Raw genomic sequence first — 24,861 nt, forward strand, 5'->3', positions numbered from 1 at the left:
TACAATCATAAATCATGATGATGTAACTGTATTTAATCTTTTCTTTAATTTAATCTACAGGATTTGTTATAAGTGCTTCACAAGCGGCCCGGAAAATAAAAGCAAAAATAATTACTAGTTTGAGCTTATTTCAAATCGTTTTTTAACTTTACGTTCAAGATGTAAGGTTTTATGGTAGGTATTATAGGTGATTGAAGTACATAGATGTGTACTGTATGTGTGCAAATCTGACCACTTGAAAGATGCCATTTTGCTCGTGATTTGTACCACAGCATAATCGCCAATATTAACTGAAGTTTCTAGGTTTACGGCTTTATAACGACGCGCTAAGCGGTGAAATATGTGCCAGGGAATGTGTCGCATGATTATTTAGTACCAGCAGTAGATTGTAAGAGGTATTTATTATGTAAAGTTTTCCCTAACTCAGAAATGAGGTTAAAATGTGAAAGAAGGAAATATTACGTAAGTTTGTAATACTTGCAATGATTTAGGCGCTTAAAATGTGTTTGGGTAGAGATTTTACTGAATTTGCCTAGTACTACCGGAGGCATGACGGGGTATGTTACACAATATATGTAATACAGACTAATTAATTTTTACTGGTTGGTAATCTATCTAATTCACGACTTGAGTCAAAATAAACACATCACACTTCCAGACTGAGGCTCATAGTCAGCGGATGACATTACGTTAGGTGTGAACGCTCACTGCCGTAGAGGTGATGGCCGTTGGATCCAGAAAGTCCTTGAGGGGATACCGAGTATAAGCAAGCGTAGTGTGGGACGCCCTCCAGCACGATGGACTGACGATATAAAGCGGCTGGCGGGAAGGAGCTGGTATGGTGGCGGTCTTTAGAAGGCCTATGTCCAACAGTGGACATCCACAGACTGAAAATGATAATGTTGATGAACGCTCACTATTAAGATGTGTTAAAATATCGCTATATGTAATGTACTCTAAACATAACATTGTAAGTAAATTGAGAGATAAAATTTTGCATTTCCACAATGTTGAGCGTTAGTTCACGTTCGCTGAAGTGCATTCGACAATTTCCACTTTATCGCCAATACGTGTATACTCGGGACGAACCAAGGTAAACTTATCTCAACTTTCAAGTCAACTATCAGGCGATGTAGATTAGAACTTGTGCTAGCTTCGGCAATGTTCGGATAACTTCGGATTGTTATAGAAAACAACGAGGAGAAACTAGTGTTTGTTTGTTTTAATCGTAACGCTTCTTAATTTGGTTTTGTTTTAACGATGTTGGTATCTTCAGTTTTAAACTATAGTAAGCGTCAGGTCGCGATGGCAATCGAGTTTGGGACGCCCCACACAACCACACAGCCACGTGCGGGATTGTAGGGCGCCCCCCACCTCATACCCCGATTGCCATGTCAACCTGTCGCGAACTATAGTTCCGTTTAGACGTTTTCCCGCAAAATGCAATCCGATTTAGGTAACCGCTAGCTGGTACTGACGGCTTCGTAATGGAGGGGATGGGGGAGCACTGATTGCTGGATCACATGAGAATTTAATTTTGTGTTGATATTTATTGAACAGTGCATGGCGTAATGCGGTCACTGATTGATGAAGCTTGTTTTAAAGTTATTGGTTGACTATAAAATATCAGGTAGAGTTGTCTAATTAATAAATTTTTATAAGCAACAATTACTTAAAAAAGATCCACGCACAATTTATTGTAGCCGTACTCATCTCTTATTCTGGATATTAGTTTATATCCGCAACTTCGTCACACGAATTTTAGAACCCCTATTTTACCCCTTTAGGGGTTGAAATTTCAAAAATCCTTTCTGAGCGAATATTTACGTCATAATAGCTATCTGCATGCCAAACAGCCCGATCCGTCCAATAGTTTGAACTGAGCGTTGATAGATCAGTCAGTCAATCATCTTTTCCTTTTTTTGAACCCTATCCTCTCCTCGAAAACAGCAGGAGGCGGCTGGAGAGGGAGAATCGCATAAATGAATGCGTATTGTATCATCACTCAGTTCTCGCTGCCGCTCACTCTCTACCTCTGACTGTCCTTTAAACCGCAGCCTCAGATTTAAGATTGAGCTAGAATCGTCCTACCCGCAAACCCTGGCTTCCAAGAGGACCTGTGGATGATGGATATGGGGCATCATCAGCAGTGGGATGGAACTTCGAGAGTTATTAGTCGGTAGGAGTCCGACATAACCACTGTAAGTACTCTCCCGCGGCCGGTAGTATCCATAATGGGTTTTCCTCACGGGGGAAAAAGCTCTGTGCGTCAAGAGTCTAACAGGTTTGGTTTGAACCGTTTTTCTCATCTCAGTTCGAATCTCAATTTGCTATAACTATGTCATCGGCAAATCGAAGGTGAGAGGTGTACTTACTTGCCGTTGACATTAATGCCTAGTCCGTTCCAATCTAGGGGAGCCGCTGAATTCAGACAGCGCAGCTACCAACAAGAGGCTTATGTCCAGCAGTGGGCATCTTTCGGTTAACTCAGTCACTCAAAATCTACGATGATGAATCAATCATTTGAAATATGCTCCAAATGTATTAAAATAGGTTAACCTACTTCATTCAAAGCGTAATTATTATATGAATAAATAAATTAATGTGCCATTAATGTGCCTAGTGAAAATGGATTCTGAAAACTAGTTCAAAAGCATTCGCGTGAATTTCATAATACTAGGTATATCGCATTACTTTTAGTTCAATAAATAGTTCTTTGAAATCAAATTAAAATGAGAGGCTTCTTTGTGTACAGCGTTTCTACAAATTAATTTAAATCCTGCTCATGAAAGCTTTTAATGTTTCCCAGAACAGTTCTTTCTACTATTTTTTTTACTCCTACAACTTTTGACTGCTGGTTTTTCTGCATTCTTTCAAAGTTTTACCTGTCGAAGGCAAGGCTAACGATAGTCTAATTAATTGAGTAAGACATGATTCTCTATTTTCAGTGAAATTGATAACTTTTTATTTCATCACAGCAGTTTTTTTCTCTCTCCTTAAACAAAAATTTTAATATAAATGTATAGTCAGAGTCACAAAACTATAAGGTAGGTAAGTAATAGAAATGATAGCTAATGTCTTTAATACGGGTAGGTACCAACCACAGATCTTTAGTACTCACCTGTACAAAATACCTACCAATAATTCCGTAATTCCGCATTCAAAGTAACGTTCTAAGGAAATAAGTCTAAGTAATCTTATAATAAACCTTTTTAATGGGTGGTGCGCCTCTTTAATACTTCTACACTCGTTCTGATTTCTGTGGTCAGAGTGACCTGTTTCGTAAACTAAACTCGTTACTCGTTAACTGGAGTAAAAGTTACTTTTTTCAGCAAATTGTATGGTAAAATGTACAGCGTTGAGTGGACCATTTTGAAAGAGCTGGTATTCAAATAGGTCAACTGTAATTTATGATTTCAATTCACTCAAAAGCTCAAAGCTCTTTGATAAATATAACAAGAGTAAATGATTTAAGCAAAGATTATTGTAAAACTCCAGATAGGTAGAGCGCTACATTTGTATTTTAAAAGTGAAGACAAATCTTTTCATAGGATTCTGTACCCGAAGGGTGCCAACGAGACCCTATTATTATTAAACCTCCGTTATCCGCCCGTCATCGGTCCGTCCATCCGTCTATCTATCAGCGGTATCTCTTAAACCGTGATGAGCACAGAGTCCGTCATATTTCTGTTGCCGCTACACCTATTGTCTGTCTGTCTGTCCGTCTGTCGTGTCTGTCAAGAAAACCTATAGGGTACTTCCCGTTGACCTAGAATCATGAAATTTGGCAGGTCTTAAAGTACAAGTAAAGGAATAAATCCGAAAACCGTGAATTTGTGGTTACATCATTAAATAAATAATTAAAATGTGTTTTCAAAGTAAGATAACTATAACAAGTGGGGTATCATATGAAAGGGCTTAAACTTGTACATTTTAAAACAGATTTATTTTTATTTTTATACACATTAGTTTTTGATTTATCGTGCAAAATGTCGAAAAAATACCCGAGTACGGAACCCTCGGTGCGCGAGTCCAACTCGCACTTGGTCATTTTTTTCCAACCCAACTCCCAAGTAAAAGTATACTTTGTATTTACAAACAATTACGTTATTCAGGGCACTATCTTCAGTGGATGTAGTTTGGTTTGCTTAGGACCTGTTTGCTTAGACACGGCAAACATTATCACAATATCGAGCGGACATCTTTATGATAATCTCAGATGGAGCGATTTATATATGAATTTTTGATAGGTTCATAGTTCATACTATTATGAAAAGGAGGATAAGAGAAGTGTCCCCCGACAAGTGAAGGTTACAGTAATTAGAAAAGAGCTGATAACTTTCAAACGACTGAACTGATTTTCTTGGATTATAGCTAAGGGCACTCTCGATCAAGCCACCTTTAGTTTAGGAGCTACGATGCCACAGACAGATACACAGATACATAGAAACACAGATACACACGTCAAACTTATAACACCCCTCTTTTTGGGTCGGGGGTTAAAAATGAAAGAATTTTTAATGAAAAATAACGAATGCTTTTGTGTAAAATATAGTGTCTACTTTGTGGTTGCGAAGCTGAAGTGGCAATGGGTAGGGCATACCTATTTATAGTTCGAATAATTCTTCGGTTTTTCAAAGTATGTGCCCTACCCACTACCTATACAGGAGCAACGTACCTAGGTTGATTCCAAAAATTTAAGATTTTGTATGTAATATTATATTCCCTCTATAGTAATGGCAGGGTAGGTGCATAGTTCGAAAAACCGATAGATGTTGGGGTCCCAAGGTGCTTGAATGGCGACCTCGCACCAATAAGCGCAGTAGTGGAGGACCTCCCACTACGAACGGACGAAATCAGGCGAGGTGGAGCCGCTGCATTCAGGCGGCGCGCAAGACCGTGGGGTGTGGAAGTCCTTACAAGAGACTGATGTCCAGCTGTGGACGCTCGGTTGTTGATGATGATGATGATAGCATAAACGCCTACTGAAAGGAGAAAATCCAATCGAACGTAGCCAGGGTCGGTCAGCAAGTAAGCAATGAACACGGCTGGACATGACTACTAAAAACGAAGCGAGTTCAATATTGTAGCTGGAACGCGTGCAAAGCTAATTGCTTTGGCTTGTGGCTTTGTTTCATATGAACCAGTTGTTCGAGCGGACAATACGCTAAAATTGTACATATAGTGCGTAAGATTTGACAAAGGATTCGCCATTTTTGCTGTAGGTATCTGTTAACTGTCACGTTGACAGTACGGTATACCGTACCAAATCATTATCTTAACAAAACAGTTGACACATTACACATAGAATGTGAAGATTCTGGGGTAATATTAGAATTCATAAAATACAAGTGTAAATTAAAAATTTATAAAACCCCTGGCAAGTGAAGGTTACAGTAACTAGAAAAGAACTGATAACTTTTAAACGGCTGAACGGATTTTCTTGGATTATAGCAAATAACACTTTCAATCAAGCCAGCCACCTTTCAAACAAAAAAAAAACTAAATTAAAATCGGTTCATTAGTTTAGGAGCTACGATGCCACAGTCAGATACACAGATACACACGTCAAACTTATAACACCCCTCTTTTTGGGTCGGGGGTTAAAAAAAGTAAGTATGTAATTTATAATAAATTATATTGATAGCGAAAAAATAATACATAGGTAATATGCATGCATAAGTACTTAAGCCTGACCATAAACAAGCATTTATTAAAAACGCACACGGTGTGCGAAATATGAAACAGTCCGAATATTGTTCCAATAAAGTAGGCGAAGCGATGCGGTTTCGTTTATTTAACACAATAAGCGTAGTGTGTTAAAGGACATAGGACTTTTTTTCATTTTTTTTAAAAATGCTATCTACATTTTAATTTGGAATTTGGAATTGAGATAGATTAAATCCTGGATTAACACATAGGCTACTTTTATCCCGGAAAATCAATGAATCCCCACGGGATTTTTAAAAACCTATATCCATGGGAACGGAGTCGCGGGCATCAGCTAGTAACAAATAATTTTATTGATAGGTACTAGTAAAATTTACTCCCAATGGATTTTGCCATTTATCTAAATACTTCAACTAGGTTTACCAAAAATCTCCATAACCGTTTCACGCTAGGCACACGGAAATCCGTTTATTTGGCCAAGTAATCCCATCCGGGTTGAAGTACCTCTGGTAACACGAGATTTACGACTCGAACCGCCAATATTTGCTCAGGCCTGGCGAAATATGAGATAATGTATTTGGACTGCAATATTAGTTGAGTTGAACAGCGGTGCGAGCTTTCTTCTCAATGTTACTTTTGGATACACTGAGTAAAATCTGAGTTTTTTGATTTTTTAATCAAAAAACTCAGATTTTACTCAGTTGTTGTGAAATCTGTTCACTTTCCAAGTTAACCCACTTCCAACTTTGGCTGCATCATCCTTTACCATCGTGAGATTGCAGTCAAGAGCTATCAAAATAAAATAAAAACATTATGGATGCTGTGTCTATCCAATTCCCTAATACGGCGGACGACCCATTCGGATCAGCTTCTTCATGATTTTTAATAGAAAATTTATATTTTCAAATATTTCAAGCAATAACATTATTCTTTACACTCAGCAATACGTTGGAACCCCCTTGAATTGCAGGAAAAGTGTGTTAAAAATTGAAAGGCTTTCCTCGATGGAGTCTAAAGGGAATTAATTGAGTTTGTCTCAAGGGAGCGGCTCTTCCGCTTTGCATTAGACCCATTCGCGTATTGCTAATAAAGTTATCTTCTCTTTTATGTAACCATAGAGTAAATATTACAGAATTTCGGACCGAGATTTGTGTTTGATGACATCAGTTTATTCTGTGTAGCTTTAATTAATATTATTTATTTATATGATGCATATAACGCCTTTGTCCCTACAAGCGTCCTATGTCCAGCAGTAGATGTCTATCTAAGATGTAATATGAATGTTATATTTTATTATATAAGTAGTATAATTGCCTGCAAGCCAATAAGTACCACGGGAATAAGTTCTTTATTCATATAGGTAGCTCTCCTATCGTAGGAATACTTACGAAATTTTTGTTTTCTTTACTTAACCTCATGCATCAACCAAGTTTTCCTGGAACGTTTACCTCTTGTTTCGAATGTATAAGTAATCGCGAAACCGCGCCACTGATAAATGAACTGGTTAGCTGTTTATCTTTCCACTAGTTACTTGTACAGTCTACACGTTACAGTAACCATATAAGCGATGAGCGATTCATTCGAAAAACAATCGAAGTATTCAATAGGTGTTATTATTCGATAACAATTGAACAATCGAAAAACAATCGATTTTTTTAATTGTTTAATTGCTTTTTTGCAATAATCACCATCGCTAAGTCATTATAATAGGTCGTTACAGCTAAATGGGGTTTTCTGTCAAGAAATTTTCTGTAATTAAGTATTCTGTTTAACTCGGATTTAGGAAATTGGTGGTGTTTCATCCCCATGCTTCAGAGAGCATGTAAACTGGTTGCTCTAATCTCTCTCCGGTCGTGACGAAGTGCCGTCCCTGGGCTGAAACCTATGAAACCGACCAGAGATAATTTAGAAATTCAGTGAGTCTAGTAGGCAAGGGGAAAAATCAGCACTTTCAAGAAATGAAAAAATAACATTTTTTTAATTTATTAGGTACTAGCCGATGCCCGCGACTTCGCCCGCGTGGATTTAGGTTTTTCGAAATCCCGTGGGAACTCTTTGATTTTCCGGGATAAAAAGTAGCCTATGTGCTAATCCAGGATATTATCTATCTCCATTCCAAATTTCAGCCAAATCCGTCCAGTAGTTTTTGCGTGAAGGAGTAACAAACATACACACACACACACACACACACACACACACACACACACACACACAAACTTTCGCCTTTATAATATTAGTGTGACTAGTAACTTATTTGAATATAAACACAATTTCAACTCGGTAATAGGTACTATAAATAACTAAAAAGTCATATTTTTGCCACGCCTGCAAAATTGACGAATTTAAGTTGTTCCCTTTTTTACCCGAGGCACTGAATTATTATTCCCAAATCGCCTCAGCCGGGAACCTACTCGCTCTGTTCTGCTCTCACTTTCAAGGCAACACTGCACCATTGCGCCAGGGAAATAGTCGAATAACCAAGTTACCAACTACCAACTATTACCTCGCAGCTGTGGTGAATGTATAAGTAATTAAGCACGGAAGAACGACAATGATGGATGGAACTGTTTCATAAACAAGAATGTACATTGTACTTTCCTTTCTCCTATCATTTTTATTTTCCTTCCTTATATTCGTGGAGTATTTTTTCGCTTATCGATAAAATCACCTGTACGTTAAAATACCCGAATGTCGTTGAAGATATTGAGCCTATAGACCAATATTTGATCCAATCTATACTAATATTATAAAGAGGAAACCTTTGTATTTTTGTATGTTTGTATTGAATAGGCTCAAAAACTACTGGACCGATTTCAAAATTTCTTTTACCATTACTTAGAGGGATTCTTCCGAATCCGTATAGGCTATATTTTATCCCGGAAAATAGAAAAAATAAATGTCCACCCGTGCGAAGCCGGGGTGGGTCGCTAGTACTGAATGTATTGGATCAAATATTGGTCTAAAGTTTGTTAGAGTTTTTTAACAGGCAAGCTCAGGCAAGCACGCCAAGAGCATCCAGAAACACAGAAATGTTTTGATTTTAAAAAAAAGCCTTTTCATTTAAAAAAAGCTTCCTTTATCGAATATCGACCGAATCGGATTTAAATTAAAAAGCAAAAAGCGCTGTTAACATTAAATTGTTAGTTAGAAAAATATCGTACCTGCGAAGAAAATAATTATTAGGTATAGGTACGTAAGTATAATTAGGAGTCTCCCTTTGAAATAAGTCCGTAAATATTAAATAACATTTTCAAAACGTATACTCATACAAACCAACTCAACTATAAACGCTGTCTTATTTACCTGTTATTCACGAGCATTTCTATTTGCTGTTAGAAACGTACATTTCATATTGAATTTAAGTTTCATAAACATAATTACTAGCATATTTTGTATAATGTATTCGCTACCATATTCGCTACGGATAGAAAGCGCGCTCTTACGGAAAATTGTAGAAACTCACGCGGGCGTGGAGTATGCACGTCGCGTCCTCGCAAACTTTTCGCTTGCTTATTTTTTATGTTTTCAAAAAGGAACGTCTATTGAATAATGAAGCTGTGACGCTAGAGTTTCGAGCTCCAGTGCTTGCAAAATTTTTGAATTTCGAACATTCAATTTTATTTATTGTTCGCTTGTTTTAAATGGCACTATGGCTGACAAGTATTTTTTTTTAATTTGTGTGTGACAATCAAGAATTCATATACCTATGCTGATACCTATCAGGACCATATTAGTAGTCATCCAAGATACACCCAGCTGTTAGAGCTGTTTATTGATATTAGATAAGTATGTCAGATGTCAGTTATAGAGGTTGTCAGCCAGATTTCCTTGTTAACCCCCAACCCAAAAAGAGGGATGTTATAAGTTTGACGTGTGTATCTGTGTATATGTGTATCTGTTTGTGGCATCGTATCTCCTAAACGATTGAACCGATTTTAATTTAGTTTTTTCGTTTGAAAGGTGGCTTGATCGAGAGTGTTCTTAGCTATTATCGAAGAAAATCGGTTCAGCTGTTCGAAAGTTATCAGCTCTTTTCTAGTTACTGTAAACCTTCACTTGTTATAAATTTTTAATTAACATTCGTCTTTTCTTATTTGGATGATAAAGTCGCGGTAAATACAAACATAGTGCATTAAACTGACGTTTTGAAAAAGTTTTTCAATTCTTTGAATTATAACACCGTTCTATTATAAACCACAATAATATAATATGTATAAACGCCGAGTTAGGGGCATGAAAATTTGATTAAAATTATGAAATTTTCATGACCGCCGTAGTTCATACTTATAAAATAATTCATAGTTGATACGAGAGGGCTAGGGTTAAGTGCGCATGTCAGCGACTAACTTGTTGGCTCAGTGTATCCGAACCGCGGCAGTGCGGCGCGGTCGGACACCCAGCGCGCGCTCACGTTCGAAATTCGAACGCCGCGCTTCCGAATTCGAAAACCGTATTGCGAGCTTTTGTTAGTTCCAAATCTTTTTAAAAAATTTTGAGTATATTTTATCTTTATTTTTTTGGATTAAAAAATAATATTTTGTTTATTAAACTCATTAATTTTAGTAAAGTAAACTTAATTTGAATGTTATTTTCTTGATATTTTAGCCCCGACCGAAAAAGACGGGTGTTATAAGTTTGACGTGTGTATCTGTGTATCTGTCTGTGGCATCGTAGCTCCTAAACTAATGAACCGATTTTAATTTAGTTTTTTTTGTTTGAAAGGTGGCTTGATCGAGAGTGTTCTTAGCTATAATCGAAGAAAATCGGTTCAGCCGTTTGGAAGTTATCACCTCTTTTCTAGTTTTCTTATAGAAGTTTTTGTGTTGGGGGTTTTTTAAATTTTGAGTTATACAGCGTGTCCCATAAATAATGGATCAAACTTAAGCGGAAGATACATCACCTAATTATCTAAAACTAATTTGATCAGTTTAAAAAAAAACCAAAGGGTGACCAAGTTTTTGTGTTTTTTTTAGTTTGTCCATTTTTTCTATCCTAAATCAGTTTTTTTAACGCTGTAGCTGTAATAAATAATATTTTTTAGATCTGATTTTTGTTAAATATTGTTTATTAGTTTACCCATGTATTATGAAAACCATTTTAGTAAATAATGTTTTATTTGTTTCGGAAAAAATGTTTGAATCGAATAAATAATTTTCTTTGATTAAGACAACCCAAATTAAAAACAATCTCCTGTAAAAAAAATGTATGACACCGAAGTGTACCATTATTTTAAAAACTTGTACACTTATCAAGGTTTGCAAATTGGTATAAAACTTGCATCTGCTCCTTGTCGTTACAAAGATGCTGCCAAAAATCTAAGGGAGGTGCTGAATTATCAAAATTAAAAAAAATTGAAAAGTGTGCACATTCTAATTATCTTACTTTAAAATGTTTTATAATGTCTGTTTTCTTACCTAAATCACTAAAGCAAGCATTTTTAACCGACTTCCAAAAAAGGAGGAGGTTCTCAATTCGTCGGGATCTTTTTTTTTTATTTTTTATGTATGTTCCCCGATTACTCAAAGACCCCTGGACCGATTTGGAAATATTTTTTTTTGTTTGAAAGGGTATACTGTGCAGGTGGTCCCATATAAATTTGGTGAAGATCTGATGAATATCTTCGGAGATGGAGAACAGAACTCCTCAATGGATAAGAGCAAATTGCTCGCGATCACTGTAATAGCTTAGTAAACAGTAGGGTTTTAACTGGGCATAGCATATTATAGTACAGTGGGGCCACTAAAAATTGTGAAATAAAAAAATTTCAAAAGAAAAATAAAACCGACTTCAAAAACCAAAAACACTAAAAAGTAGAAAATAATTTTTGTTTAGCTACACATGTAATGTACCTAGGTATGAAGTCGAGCGAGCATATTAAAACAAAATTAGAAATCCAAGAGTGAAGCTCGCCCGACTTCATACCTAGGTACATTACATGTGTAGCTAAACAAAAATTATTTTCTACTTTTTAGTGTTTTTGGTTTTTGAAGTCGGTTTTATTTTTCTTTTGAAATTTTTTTATTTCACAATTTTTAGTGGCCCACTGTACTATAATATGCTATGCCCAGTTAAAACCCTACTGTTTACTAAGCTATTACAGTGATCGCGAGCAATTTGCTCTTATCCATTGAGGAGTTCTGTTCTCCATCTCCGAAGATATTCATCAGATCTTCACCAAATTTATATGGGACCACCTGCACAGTATACCCTTTCAAACAAAAAAAAATATTTCCAAATCGGTCCAGGGGTCTTTGAGTAATCGGGGAACATACATAAAAAATAAAAAAAAAAGATCCCGACGAATTGAGAACCTCCTCCTTTTTTGGAAGTCGGTTAAAAATGCTTGCTTTAGTGATTTAGGTAAGAAAACAGACATTATAAAACATTTTAAAGTAAGATAATTAGAATGTGCACACTTTTCAATTTTTTTTAATTTTGATAATTCAGCACCTCCCTTAGATTTTTGGCAGCATCTTTGTAACGACAAGGAGCAGATGCAAGTTTTATACCAATTTGCAAACCTTGATAAGTGTACAAGTTTTTAAAATAATGGTACACTTCGGTGTCATACATTTTTTTTACAGGAGATTGTTTTTAATTTGGGTTGTCTTAATCAAAGAAAATTATTTATTCGATTCAAACATTTTTTCCGAAACAAATAAAACATTATTTACTAAAATGGTTTTCATAATACATGGGTAAACTAATAAACAATATTTAACAAAAATCAGATCTAAAAAATATTATTTATTACAGCTACAGCGTTAAAAAAACTGATTTAGGATAGAAAAAATGGACAAACTAAAAAAAACACAAAAACTTGGTCACCCTTTGGTTTTTTTTTAAACTGATCAAATTAGTTTTAGATAATTAGGTGATGTATCTTGCGCTTAAGTTTGATCCATTATTTATGGGACACGCTGTATTTTATCGCAACACAAACAACACTTTTGTAAAGTTACATTTATATTTATTTGCTTAGATTCAGACGTGACGCTACGTAAGAGATAAAAATTGTCGATATTGGACAGAAAAAAATGGATACTACATAGTTGGTTTTGAGTGGACGGTGCGAAAATGTATTCAAAAGTGAAACTGAAATAATCGAACAGTGTACAATGGCGTCCAAAAGGCTCGTTATCGCTTGGGCGGTCTGGCTCGCGTTGCCCCTGGCAACGGGCCATCTCAACGTGCTTATCAGCCAGGCAGAAGTTATGAAATTGTTAGGTAAGTTTTTTACCAATTAAGTATCTATTTTTACGACGTTAATTGAATTGGAACTGTGTATTTGTCAAGGTTGATTTTTAATTGAATGTTAAGTTTTAAGTTAATTAACTTATGTTTTTTTTATACACCACCGTTCTTGTATTGTGTACCACGTTATTATATATGCATGAGTATGTAGGTATGTGTGTGTATTAATGTGTGTATATAGGTAGGAATGGTTGTTTGTAAGTTCGGATTATGGAGTTACAGTTATGATTTTAGGAAACTTTCACAGGATAAGATTAGACTAGCTGATACCCGCGACTTCGTTCGCGTGGATGTAGGTTTTTCAAATTCCCGTGGGAACTCTTTGATTTTCCGAGATAAAAAGTAGCCTATGTGCTAATCCAGGGTATAATCTATCTCCATTCAAAATTTCAGCCTAATCCGTCCAGTAGTTTTTGCTTGAAGGAGTAACAAACATACACACACACACACATACAAACTTTCGCCTTTATAATATTAGTGTGATTACCTGAATATTTTAAAACATAAATCTACAAATTTTGTATAAATTCATAATCATTATCTCAAATCTATACCTATTTAGGTATAGGTTTTTAAAGTTATGGACCAACAAAAATGTTTGGTCCATAACAAACACCTTTATAATTGTAAGGTATTTGCTTCAGTAGTAATATGAACATACCTACACTCTACCTACTTGTTTTCTTTACATTTTCTTGCCTTTACGCTCCAGCGGGCCAGTCCTTTGAAAATAACTCCTGAAGATGTGACATTTGTGTGGCTTTTACCGTCGTACATACGAAAATTATATTCAAAAGCATTTACCTTTATGACAATCGTTGCTTTAAACTGTGGGTACGAAACTGTGTGTTCGTTTGTTTGGGCGTCACTCATAAACTATTAATTACAATAGATTTTGAAAATTTTGAAAATTAAAAGATGTATTTAGTAACTCAAGAACACAACGCACCTATAAGTTGCTAATTATTTTTTACAACGGTGAAGGAAAACATCGTGAGGAAACCTGCATGCCTGAAAGTTCTATATAGTTTGTAGATAATGATGATAATCAACCCTTCAGTCCTAAGAAAATGAACACAACTCTTTCTTGCGGTTTTTTGTATCGATAAAACTTTGCAAAAGCTCTATAAATGCAAAAATTATGAGCTCCGTGCACTGCAGTGATAAATTGAGTGGCTTGATTGTAACTCGGACTGCTGGACAAAATCATGTTGTATGTGTGTGTGTGTGTGTGTGTGTGTGTGTGTGTGTGTGTGTGTGTGTGCGTGTGTGTACATCTCACTATCACACTAATATTATAAAGGAGAAAGTTTGTATGTGTGTGTGTGTGTGTGTGTGTGTGTGTGTGTGTGTGTGTGTGTGTGTGTATGTGTGTGTATGTTTGTTACTCCTTCACGCAAAAACTACTGGACGGATTGGGCTGAAATTTAGAGTGGAGATAGATTATACCCTGGATTAGCACATAGGCTACTTTTTATCCCGGAAAATCAAAGAGTTCCCACGAGAATTTTAAAAACCTACATCCACGCGAACGAAGTCGCGAATATCAGTGCTACAATAAGAGCCATCATATTCTTTCAACATACTTCAATCAGAAAGCGAAACACAGACTGTCCGCAGAAAATAAATAATTTATTTATTTGCCCACGTCCAATATCTTCGACACTATCAAAACACTAGCACAAAGACTTGACACTCCGTGTGACGTCATCCCCCGAAGATCAAAAAATGTAATTATCTACCCCCGATCTACCCTCAACCATTTATATTTGTTCTACAAATTCGACGTATTTCCTTTACGCAATTGAGTGCATTTCTGTTGTTGCACGACACGACTTTTGCACTCGAAATAGGTACTTTAAGAACCTATTATTTTAATTATTGTAATTTAAATGATCTTACTTAATATTAAGTAAGTAGGTATAAGTTTTAAATCCATAACGTAATAAATACGAAAGTGTGTCTGTCTGTCTGTCTGCTAGCTTTTCACGGCCCGAAAGTTGTACCGATTTTAATGATACTTGACACAAAGTTAGCTTACATCCCGGGGACGGACATATACGTAGCTACTTTTTATCCCGGAAAATTAAAGAGTTTCCACGCGATTTCCAAAAACCTATCCGCTAATCCAATTTATATGAAAGGTACCGAGGTAGCAAGCTAACTGTAATTGGCATAGGCAACTCTTTATCTCGGAAAATTAAACAGTTCTCACGGGATCTCTAAAAATCGCGGGCATCCTCTAGTAAGATAGTAAATTAAAACATACCTAATATTTAGAGGTACCTAAACATTTTTATATACTTACCTAATTAAAATGGAAAAGGAACAAGTTGCGGTACAAATAAATACACAACATTGCGACTAGCTAAAGCTGGAGTCCGTCTTTCTTATAAATTATTCGGGTCGCTCCGAGGAATGAAAACGTACCCACACTGTACCAGTGGTTTATTACTTTAGGGAGCCCGCGACGTGGAATCGGGATCTTATTAGAGATAGGAGCCGTTTGCCACTGCAGTGCATACGCAACGTAACAAGCTGTCGAGATAAATGAGATGGAATAATATGACGGACATGACAAAAATAATGAATTACCATTGTATAGTTAAAAGCTTTTAATAGTAGAAGTAATAGTAGGGTCTGGGACCTACCTGGTCCAAAGGTCAATCGCTATTCAGCGTGGCAATGCTGCCAGCTTCTTGGGCACCTTTGACCCAGGGGCACCCCATGGGCACCCCGGGGGCAACTGGTGGCGGTCTACTTGAAAATGTATAATTTTAATTTATTTTATAATTAGTTAACTAATGTATAAATTTAAGTTAATTTATAATTAGTTAGTTTTCAAGTATTGACATTATTAACTAAAAGCTTTTAATTAGTTTTATGTAACGTTATATCGTTAGAATTCGTGCTCGGTGATGAGTAAGACAGGAGATAAAAATGCATGAGAATAGAAGAGATAGCGCACTAAGTGTAAACTGAGTGTCCAAGTAATTATATTATGTCTTCACTTTAGATACGCATGTAACACAATTATCTACTTTTTTAACCCCCGACCCAAAAAGAGGGGTGTTATAAGTTTGACGTGTGTATCTGTGTATCTGTGTATCTGTGTGTCTGTGTATCTGTGTATCTGTGTATCTGTGTATCTGTGTATCTGTCTGTGGCATCGTAGCGCCTAAACGAATGAACCGATTTTAATTTACTTTTTTTGTTTAAAAGGTGGCTTGATCGAGAGTGTTCTTAGCTATAATACAAAAAAATTGGTTCAGCCGTTTAAAAGTTATCAGCTCTTTTCTAGTTTTCTTGTAGAAAAGAAGGTTAGATAACCCTTAGGTTCATAATATTCAAGTGTCAATTGACAAATGTCAAGTTGTCAAGATGGACGTTGCCTAGATATACATAATTATTTATTTGAAAATGATTTGTCGGGGGTGTTGAAAATTTTTAATTTACACTTGTTTAACATAGATAATATTTAGTTATGAACATGAATATTTAGTTATGAGTTAGAACATAGATAATACTTAGTTATGTTATGTATTTTATCATTTTGACTCATTCGGTATGTCGTCATTCCATTGTAATTAGTACTGATTTTTTGGCTACTTCTAACTGTCTGATTGAGTTAGAGACACGTGCGGTTTAGATGACCCAAAGACGATGCCCAAAGATAATAATTATTATGAGATGAGAGGAGATTAAACTATTTAATTTTAAGCGTTAAAAAGTAGCCTATGTCCGTTTCTAGGGTGCAAGCTATAAAATATTTACTGTTTTACCTGAAATTAAGCTTGGTAAGTATTTAATTAGTAGGTACTTACCAAGCTTTAATTTAGGAAAATTTATAAAATATGCTCCTCAATGTAGAGTGATGGGAGATAGATTTGATATAATTAAGTATAATACCTAATAATGATATAAGGGGAACTTTTCTATGCATAGACGCGCGAAATATAGGCTCATTGTATTCCAAAGTCATCTTAGCAGAATAAGACATCTGATAAATACAATAAATCAAAAGCAAACCATGACTCACCCATTTCTTACTTATAGGTACTTAACTTTTTTAGATGAGTCTCATGTCGTATCAAAATTGCCTTTTCAGCAGGAAAAATCGGTCTACAAATGAGCGAAATAAATCAAAAGGAAATAATGAAAAGCATGAGTCATGTTACGAGTCACTAATAATACTTTAAGTACACAAGTTTTATTGATTTCGTTCTCCGATAAGACTTTCTTCAGTCTGGCCCTGTCATTACATCACCCCCCAACAAGTGGTTGATATCCAGCTAGGAAATGACCTAATAAATACCTACTTGCTATGCTGGAAATACGCCATTCAATAATTTCACAGCTTTAGTGGCTAATAATTTTATGACCATCAGTTACCGAAGCGGAAATTATAAGTATAGGTAGTTAATTCTTGCAAATGTTTGACGATGTTTGTATTGTAAAGAATACCGGGCATATATTTTTTCATGACATAAGATTGATTGGGTTTCAACTCGCTTAAAACCCGACGAGAGTGCGACCAAATTGGTACAATTTGCAAGATTCTTAGGGGTGTGATTGACTGCTCTGAGCTGCACAACAAGCTCTGCTCCGTTTACGCACCCACTGATTATAGCTACCTCCGCCGCCGCCGCAAGTTTTTCGTGAGTCCGTTTAGTCGCACGGTAGCGCGCGCCAGGTCTCCCATACCGCGCACTTTGGCAGCGCTGAACGCGCTGCTGAAGGAGTCCCCTCGCTGTGACATATTTGCTGACAAATGGGCTGACCTCATAGGTCAGATCCTGCACTTTTGTGAGAATTTGTAGTTGACATATTTGATTATTGACTTTTTTTTTCTGTATTTATTTTTATTGTGTAATTTAATTTAATTAGTGTAATTGGACTTAAAAGGTCCGTTCTAATTAAATAAATAAATAAATAAATAAATTAGAAAAATAATTTCAAAAGGTTTTTCTTCTAGAATACCCGACTATCCTGATCCATCCATCCAATTCCATATCCAGAACCAAGGTGCTAGAATGGCGACAGCGTTGGACCAGGTATTTTTTCGACATTTTGCAAGATAAATCAAAAACTGTTTGTGCATAAAAACAAATGAAATCTGTTTTAGAATCACACTAATATTATAAAGGCGAAAGTTTGTATGTGTGTGTGTGTGTGTGTATGTTTGTTACTCCTTCACGCAAAAACTACTGGACACATTTGGCTGAAATTTGGAATGGAGATAGATAATATCCTGGATTAGCACATAGGCTACTTTTTATCCCGGAAAATCAAAGAATTCCCACGGGATTTCGAAAAATCTAAATCCACGCGGGCGAAGTCCGCGGGCATCGGCTAGTGTACAAATAAAAACCTTTCATAATATAACATCCCACTCGGTATAATTATTATCTTACTTTTAAAATTCAAACCTCCGATTCACGCCCCCCCCCCCCCCCTTTAATAAACCAAAAAATAATTTTCGGATTTTTTAATACCGATGATGTTGATGAATCTTGTTTTGGTAAAATTTGAAGATACTTAAATAATCGTCTGTGACAGACGGACAGACGGTTGGATAAAGTCGCATCGCAAGGGTTCCTTTTTACCTATTTTGGAACCCCAAAAACTGAATAGTCTTTAAAATGTATCTATTAGATATCGCAGACACGCAGCAAGATGAAAGAGATCTTAGTAAAAACAGATTTCTCAAGAACAATAAGCGCTAAATAGAAATCATGATGAAATGACTTAATGAACTATTGAAGATTTTCTTTTACATTCATTTGTTTGCCTTTATGGGATGGTGTCTAAATTATTATATTCTTTTCCCAAGGAGCCATCCTGGTTTTGCTCGGGTAGAATTATCTATTTTTTTTTAAAAAGAATTTTAGCCATGCTTATCATGACTAATACTCCCCTTTCCCCTCCAATTAAGCGTAAAGCTTGTGCCAGGAGTGGGTACGTCAACGTGCAACGGCTGGGGTTTGAACTTCCGACCTTTCGGAATTCAGTCCGCTCCTCAACCGTTGAGCTATCGAGGCTAATTATTCTAGGAGGTATTTGGATTTTGAAAAATTTGGACAGGACAACTAGTTCTAGTTGTAGTTTTAAATAAAATGTTTACGTTTAAAATTATCTTTTTACTAGCTGATGCCCGTGTCATATCAAGATAATTTTATGTCTATATTTAATATGCTAAAATTGACCTAATCATAAAGTTGAAGACTAAATTAGATATTTACTGTAATATTTATGCGGAAACGTTACTATTCCACTACTTGATCCAGTGTCAATGTACTGCCTAATATTAACAATTGTAGTTAAGTCCGATATTTAGGAATAAGACAATATGTAAAATATTATGATGTTAATTATCAATACATGTCACTAATTATTAATTGTAAATTAAATACTGTCACTATACTAGGGTTGACATTATACTGCCGGATGTAATATACAGTTGTTAAGTTATTATGTGAAATAATATGTAAACCTTCCATTTATTATATCATTAATTATTGTTGTCAAATTAATAATATGTAATCCATAAATACAATGTGACTAGTGAAATTATTAATGTTAATTAAATATTGTCAACATACTGTTAGGTTGGTAGTTGGTACATTGTTGATACAATGTACCAACCTTCAAATAAATATTAAGATCACGTGACTGCCGACTCCCGCCGTTGTTTGCGATGACAGTAATTATAAAAGTACCCTACCTCGACAGAGGAGGCTCATTCTAGTCTTATAATTCAAACAGTACGCACAGTCTTGTATTATAATCCAAAACGGTGAAGTCCTTCACTTCAGAGCAAACAAGGGCGGCAGGCTATACCAAAGTTAAGTATTCTTATATTTTATTATAATTAATATAATTAACAAATATCTACTATTTATTGTATGTTGTAATGGTTTTTAAAAGGACGTGTGTCGTGGAGTTTCTTTGCCCTTTCTTCTCCACGACTAAACACCTTTGCGAAACGGGCGGTAGATTCATTTTTAAATAAATAGATCTATGCTGAACAATATAACAAAATACAGATAGATCTATAAAGATTAAAGTAAGAAAGATATCTGAATAAACGACTAATTATTTATTATTCTTGGTTATTTTACTTATGTGTTTACTACCTACCCTCTTTTGGTAATTAATTACTTTTATCTATTGAAATGAAAGTATAGGTTAGGATATCAACTTACTTTATTTTGGAAACCAGTTTAAGATTCTTACTTTTACGAAATAATACAGTAGTTGCTTTGCTCTGATTTTAATTGTTAAATGATTTAATATTAAGGCTTTACCTGACAAAATCATAGCTACCTACAAGTTTAAATAAAAGGGTAGATGTTAACTTTAATTAGTCATCATTTAAGCCCACTCAGTAACCCCAAATCTAACATCAGAAGTGGGATACGATAAATTCTTGTCAAGATACTAATACTTTTCAAATACTTTCAGTAATCGTGGATGCGGCCTCTCCTTGAAACGACAGGCTGCTGCCTTTCGTCAACGGCATTTGGTGCTGTCGATCCGATGGCCAGAGAGCGATGGGCAACCCTGTCGTCAGTGGCACTTGGTGCTTGTGTAGCACCGCTAGTTAAAACGTCGCTCCGTTTATGAAACTCAACACTACAGCTAAGTTTTAGTGTTTAATTTTTTTTTTTTTGTAATGAGGATAGTCATAGAAGTTTTAATCAATTAACTAAACCACGTGTTTGTGGTATAATTTTATTTAGATAGTGATAAATCTAGTTAGGCGTCAGATTGGCCGAGCGTTTTGATAAAAGTATATAAACAATGTTGAATTAATTAAAAAAAAAATTATAATGTACCAAAACTAAAAAAAAATAAAAAAAAAAAAAAAAATATATATATTGTACATAAAAAAAAAACAATGTATATTTATACAATAAAGAATTAATCGTTAAAAACAAAAAAAAAACAGTAATAATTGTATATTATGTGGTACATTGTTTTATATCAACAAATAAAACAAATTCTAATCTGTTCTATTTCTGTCTGGCGTCTAGCTCTGTGTAGTCGTAGTTTTGATGACAGTTACATTGACATTGAATCTTTGAATATTGTGTTACGAATGACACAATCATACTTAATTTATATATTTTTTGTTTGTCGGTACTTTGTTACGAATGACACCATTTTTTTTTTTTTTTAAGTCGGTATTTTTGCTACCGCAGTTTATTTAATTTCACTGACTACAATGTTCTTTCTTCCTATGTACTTCGAGAGCGAAGTACTTATAAGAATGGCCGAGCAATATATAAAATATACTAATAATCTAAATGCTAAATGACACAATCTTATATTTTTTTTAAGTTGGTATTTTTGTTGCCACAATTATTAAATTTCACTGGCTGGAGTATTCTATTTTCCTATGTACTTCGAGAGCGAAGTACTTATCAGAATGGCCGAGCAATATATATAATATACTAAATGCTAAATGACACAAAAGAAAGAAAAAAAAAACAAACAAAAAAAAAAAAAACAAACAAAAAAAAAAAACAAAAAAAAAAAAAAAAATTGTGATAAGTACAAATATTAAAAAAAAAAAAACAACGCAATAGTTACAACTGTAACTGTACAAATGAAAAAAAAAAAACCAAAAAAAAAAAAAAAAAAAAACCAAAAAAAAAAAAGAGATTCCCGAATGGGACAAATACTATTGAGATTCCCGAATGGGACGAAATTGAGATTCCCGAATGGGACAAATTCACATACTATTGAGATTCCCGAATGGGACGAAATTGAGATTCCCGAATGGGACAAATTCACATACTATTGAGATTCCCGAATGGGACGAAATTGAGATTCCCGAATGGGACAAATTCACATACTATTGAGATTCCCGAATGGGACGAAATTGAGATTCCCGAATGGGACAAATATTATAAATGTTTTTATTCTCGAATAAGACAAAAAAAAAACCAAAAAAAAAAAACCAAAAAAAAAAAAAAAAAAAAAAAAAAAAAAAAAAAACAAAAAAAAAAAAAAAAAAACAAAAAAAAAAAACCAAAAAAAAAACTATATAATGTATAGTCTCCCGAATGGGTAGATATTTTTATTACTTTATAACAAAGTACTTGCCAGTATGGCCTCTCATATCACGATGATTTTGATGTCTATATTATTTATACAAAAATTTATTTTTCCCTATGTACTTCGAGAGCGAAGTACTTGTCAGTATGGCCGTGTCATATCAAGATAATTTTATGTCTATATTTAATATGCTAAAATTGACCTAATCATAAAGTTGAAGACTAAATTAGATATTTACTGTAATATTTATGCGGAAACGTTACTATTCCACTACTTGATCCAGTGTCAATGTACTGCCTAATATTAACAATTGTAGTTAAGTCCGATATTTAGGAATAAGACAATATGTAAAATATTATGATGTTAATTATCAATACATGTCACTAATTATTAATTGTAAATTAAATACTGTCACTATACTAGGGTTGACATTATACTGCCGGATGTAATATACAGTTGTTAAGTTATTATGTGAAATAATATGTAAACCTTCCATTTATTATATCATTAATTATTGTTGTCAAATTAATAATATGTAATCCATAAATACAATGTGACTAGTGAAATTATTAATGTTAATTAAATATTGTCAACATACTGTTAGGTTGGTAGTTGGTACATTGTTGATACAATGTACCAACCTTCAAATAAATATTAAGATCACGTGACTGCCGACTCCCGCCGTTGTTTGCGATGACAGTAATTATAAAAGTACCCTACCTCGACAGAGGAGGCTCATTCTAGTCTTATAATTCAAACAGTACGCACAGTCTTGTATTATAATCCAAAACGGTGAAGTCCTTCACTTCAGAGCAAACAAGGGCGGCAGGCTATACCAAAGTTAAGTATTCTTATATTTTATTATAATTAATATAATTAACAAATATCTACTATTTATTGTATGTTGTAATGGTTTTTAAAAGGACGTGTGTCGTGGAGTTTCTTTGCCCTTTCTTCTCCACGACTAAACACCTTTGCGAAACGGGCGGTAGATTCATTTTTAAATAAATAGATCTATGCTGAACAATATAACAAAATACAGATAGATCTATAAAGATTAAAGTAAGAAAGATATCTGAATAAACGACTAATTATTTATTATTCTTGGTTATTTTACTTATGTGTTTACTACCTACCCTCTTTTGGTAATTAATTACTTTTATCTATTGAAATGAAAGTATAGGTTAGGATATCAACTTACTTTATTTTGGAAACCAGTTTAAGATTCTTACTTTTACGAAATAATACAGTAGTTGCTTTGCTCTGATTTTAATTGTTAAATGATTTAATATTAAGGCTTTACCTGACAAAATCATAGCTACCTACAAGTTTAAATAAAAGGGTAGATGTTAACTTTAATTAGTCATCATTTAAGCCCACTCTGTAACCAAAAATCTAACACCCGCGACTTCGTTTGCGTGGATATAGGTTTTTAAAATCCCACGAACCAGGGATTTTTACGGGATAAAAGTAGCCTATTTGTTAATCCAGGGTATAGTTTATCTTCGATCTAAATTTCAGCTAAAACAATCCAGTAGTTTTTGTGTGAAAGGGTAACAAACATACACACGCACATACCTAGTACCTACACACATACATACACACAAACTTTCTCCTTTATAATATTAGTGTGTAATGGTGTGATGTTATTTGCTAATGAGGCGTTATACGAGATAAAAACTTTATTTTCTGTCATATTCTTTCAAAACAAAATAAGTCTCTACCCGGTATTTTATCTACAGCGTGATTTAAATATAACCACAGCTCCACAGCTTGTAAATCATAAAAACCATCATCTGTCATAACACGAGACGCTACAAATCACAATAGTAATTAATAACTTAACCGGAGTCAGACCAATTTGTATCGACTACAAACTCACTCTGTAACACGTCGCTATGAATTAGGCTGGGCACACATTGGCTTCCCTATCGCCTGAAATGTTACTCTAGCACTCATAGCGCTTAAACGAAAAAGGTCGAGCTTCTTTCGGCAGGTATGAAATGATCAAAATTTGCCCTCAAGAGTCAGCCAAGGAAGATGGACTAAAGCATAATATAGACGAGCAGACTTTTTGATAACAACTTAAACTTGGCTTTATGTTCTTCGACATATAAGTAAAATTGGTGTACTGAAAACTAAACAAGGAGGTGACTTACAGTAGCCACTGTTATGCCAAAGTAGATAAAGCTCAACGTAAGCTGTTGTTATCAAGGGAGACGTTGCACCTCGGCTCTCCTCCAATAGGATCTGGGTAATACTTAAGCTGATACAAGTGTAAATTAAAAATGTATAACACCCCCGACAAGTGAAGGTTAGAGTTACTAGAAAAGAGCTGATAACTTTCAAACGGCTGATTCGATTTTCTTGGATTATAGTTAAGAACACTCTCGATTAAGCCACTTTTCAAACAAAAAAAAAACTAGATTAAAATTGGTTCATTAGTTTAGGAGCTTCGATGCCACAGACAAATACACAGATACACACGTCAAACTTATAACACCCCTCTTTTTGGGTCGGGGGTTAAAAACAGACACTTCAGCTGCTTTAAAGAAGCGATGGACATTTTCTTATTACCCTGGAGACAGGATTTTTTCTAACGTCATGATTTTTTTTTGGATTGCCTCCAAAAAGAATTCATGACGCTTTGGCTTGTAGGGCAAAAATTTTATGGAGTTAGTAGGTAGTTAAACTAAGTAAAGTCGATTTTTCTTTAATAGTATTTCTAGGAAATGCCCTGATCGGTTGCTCAAGCGATAGCCACCGATATGCGCTCAGCCTTACTACGGGTTCAAAACGTATCAATCTGTCGAACAGTGTCCAATTAAAAAGCAACGTAAAACGTGCTAAATTGACGGGTATTATTCAAATTCT

General features: G+C 34.9%; 1 protein-coding gene across 2 annotated transcripts in view; it reads left to right on the forward strand.

Moving 5' to 3' along the window:
• The first annotated feature begins 10,054 nt into the window (after positions 1 to 10,054).
• The window catches only part of LOC123874156 (tyrosine-protein kinase Dnt), a 62,248-nt gene continuing 47,441 nt past the window's right edge, over positions 10,055 to 24,861 (forward strand). Inside the window, exons 1-2 of one of the 2 annotated variants that reach the window (XM_045919379.1) lie at positions 10,055 to 10,135; positions 12,653 to 12,897. In XM_045919379.1, coding sequence (XP_045775335.1) covers positions 12,789 to 12,897 — 109 coding nt within the window. In that variant the 5' untranslated portion in view covers positions 10,055 to 10,135; positions 12,653 to 12,788. The remainder of the gene's footprint in view (positions 10,136 to 12,652; positions 12,898 to 24,861) is intronic. The other variant, XM_045919370.1, reaches the window with a different exon arrangement.

Source organism: Maniola jurtina, chromosome 2 (genome assembly GCF_905333055.1).
Source record: "Maniola jurtina chromosome 2, ilManJurt1.1, whole genome shotgun sequence".
NCBI lineage: Eukaryota > Metazoa > Arthropoda > Insecta > Lepidoptera > Nymphalidae > Maniola > Maniola jurtina.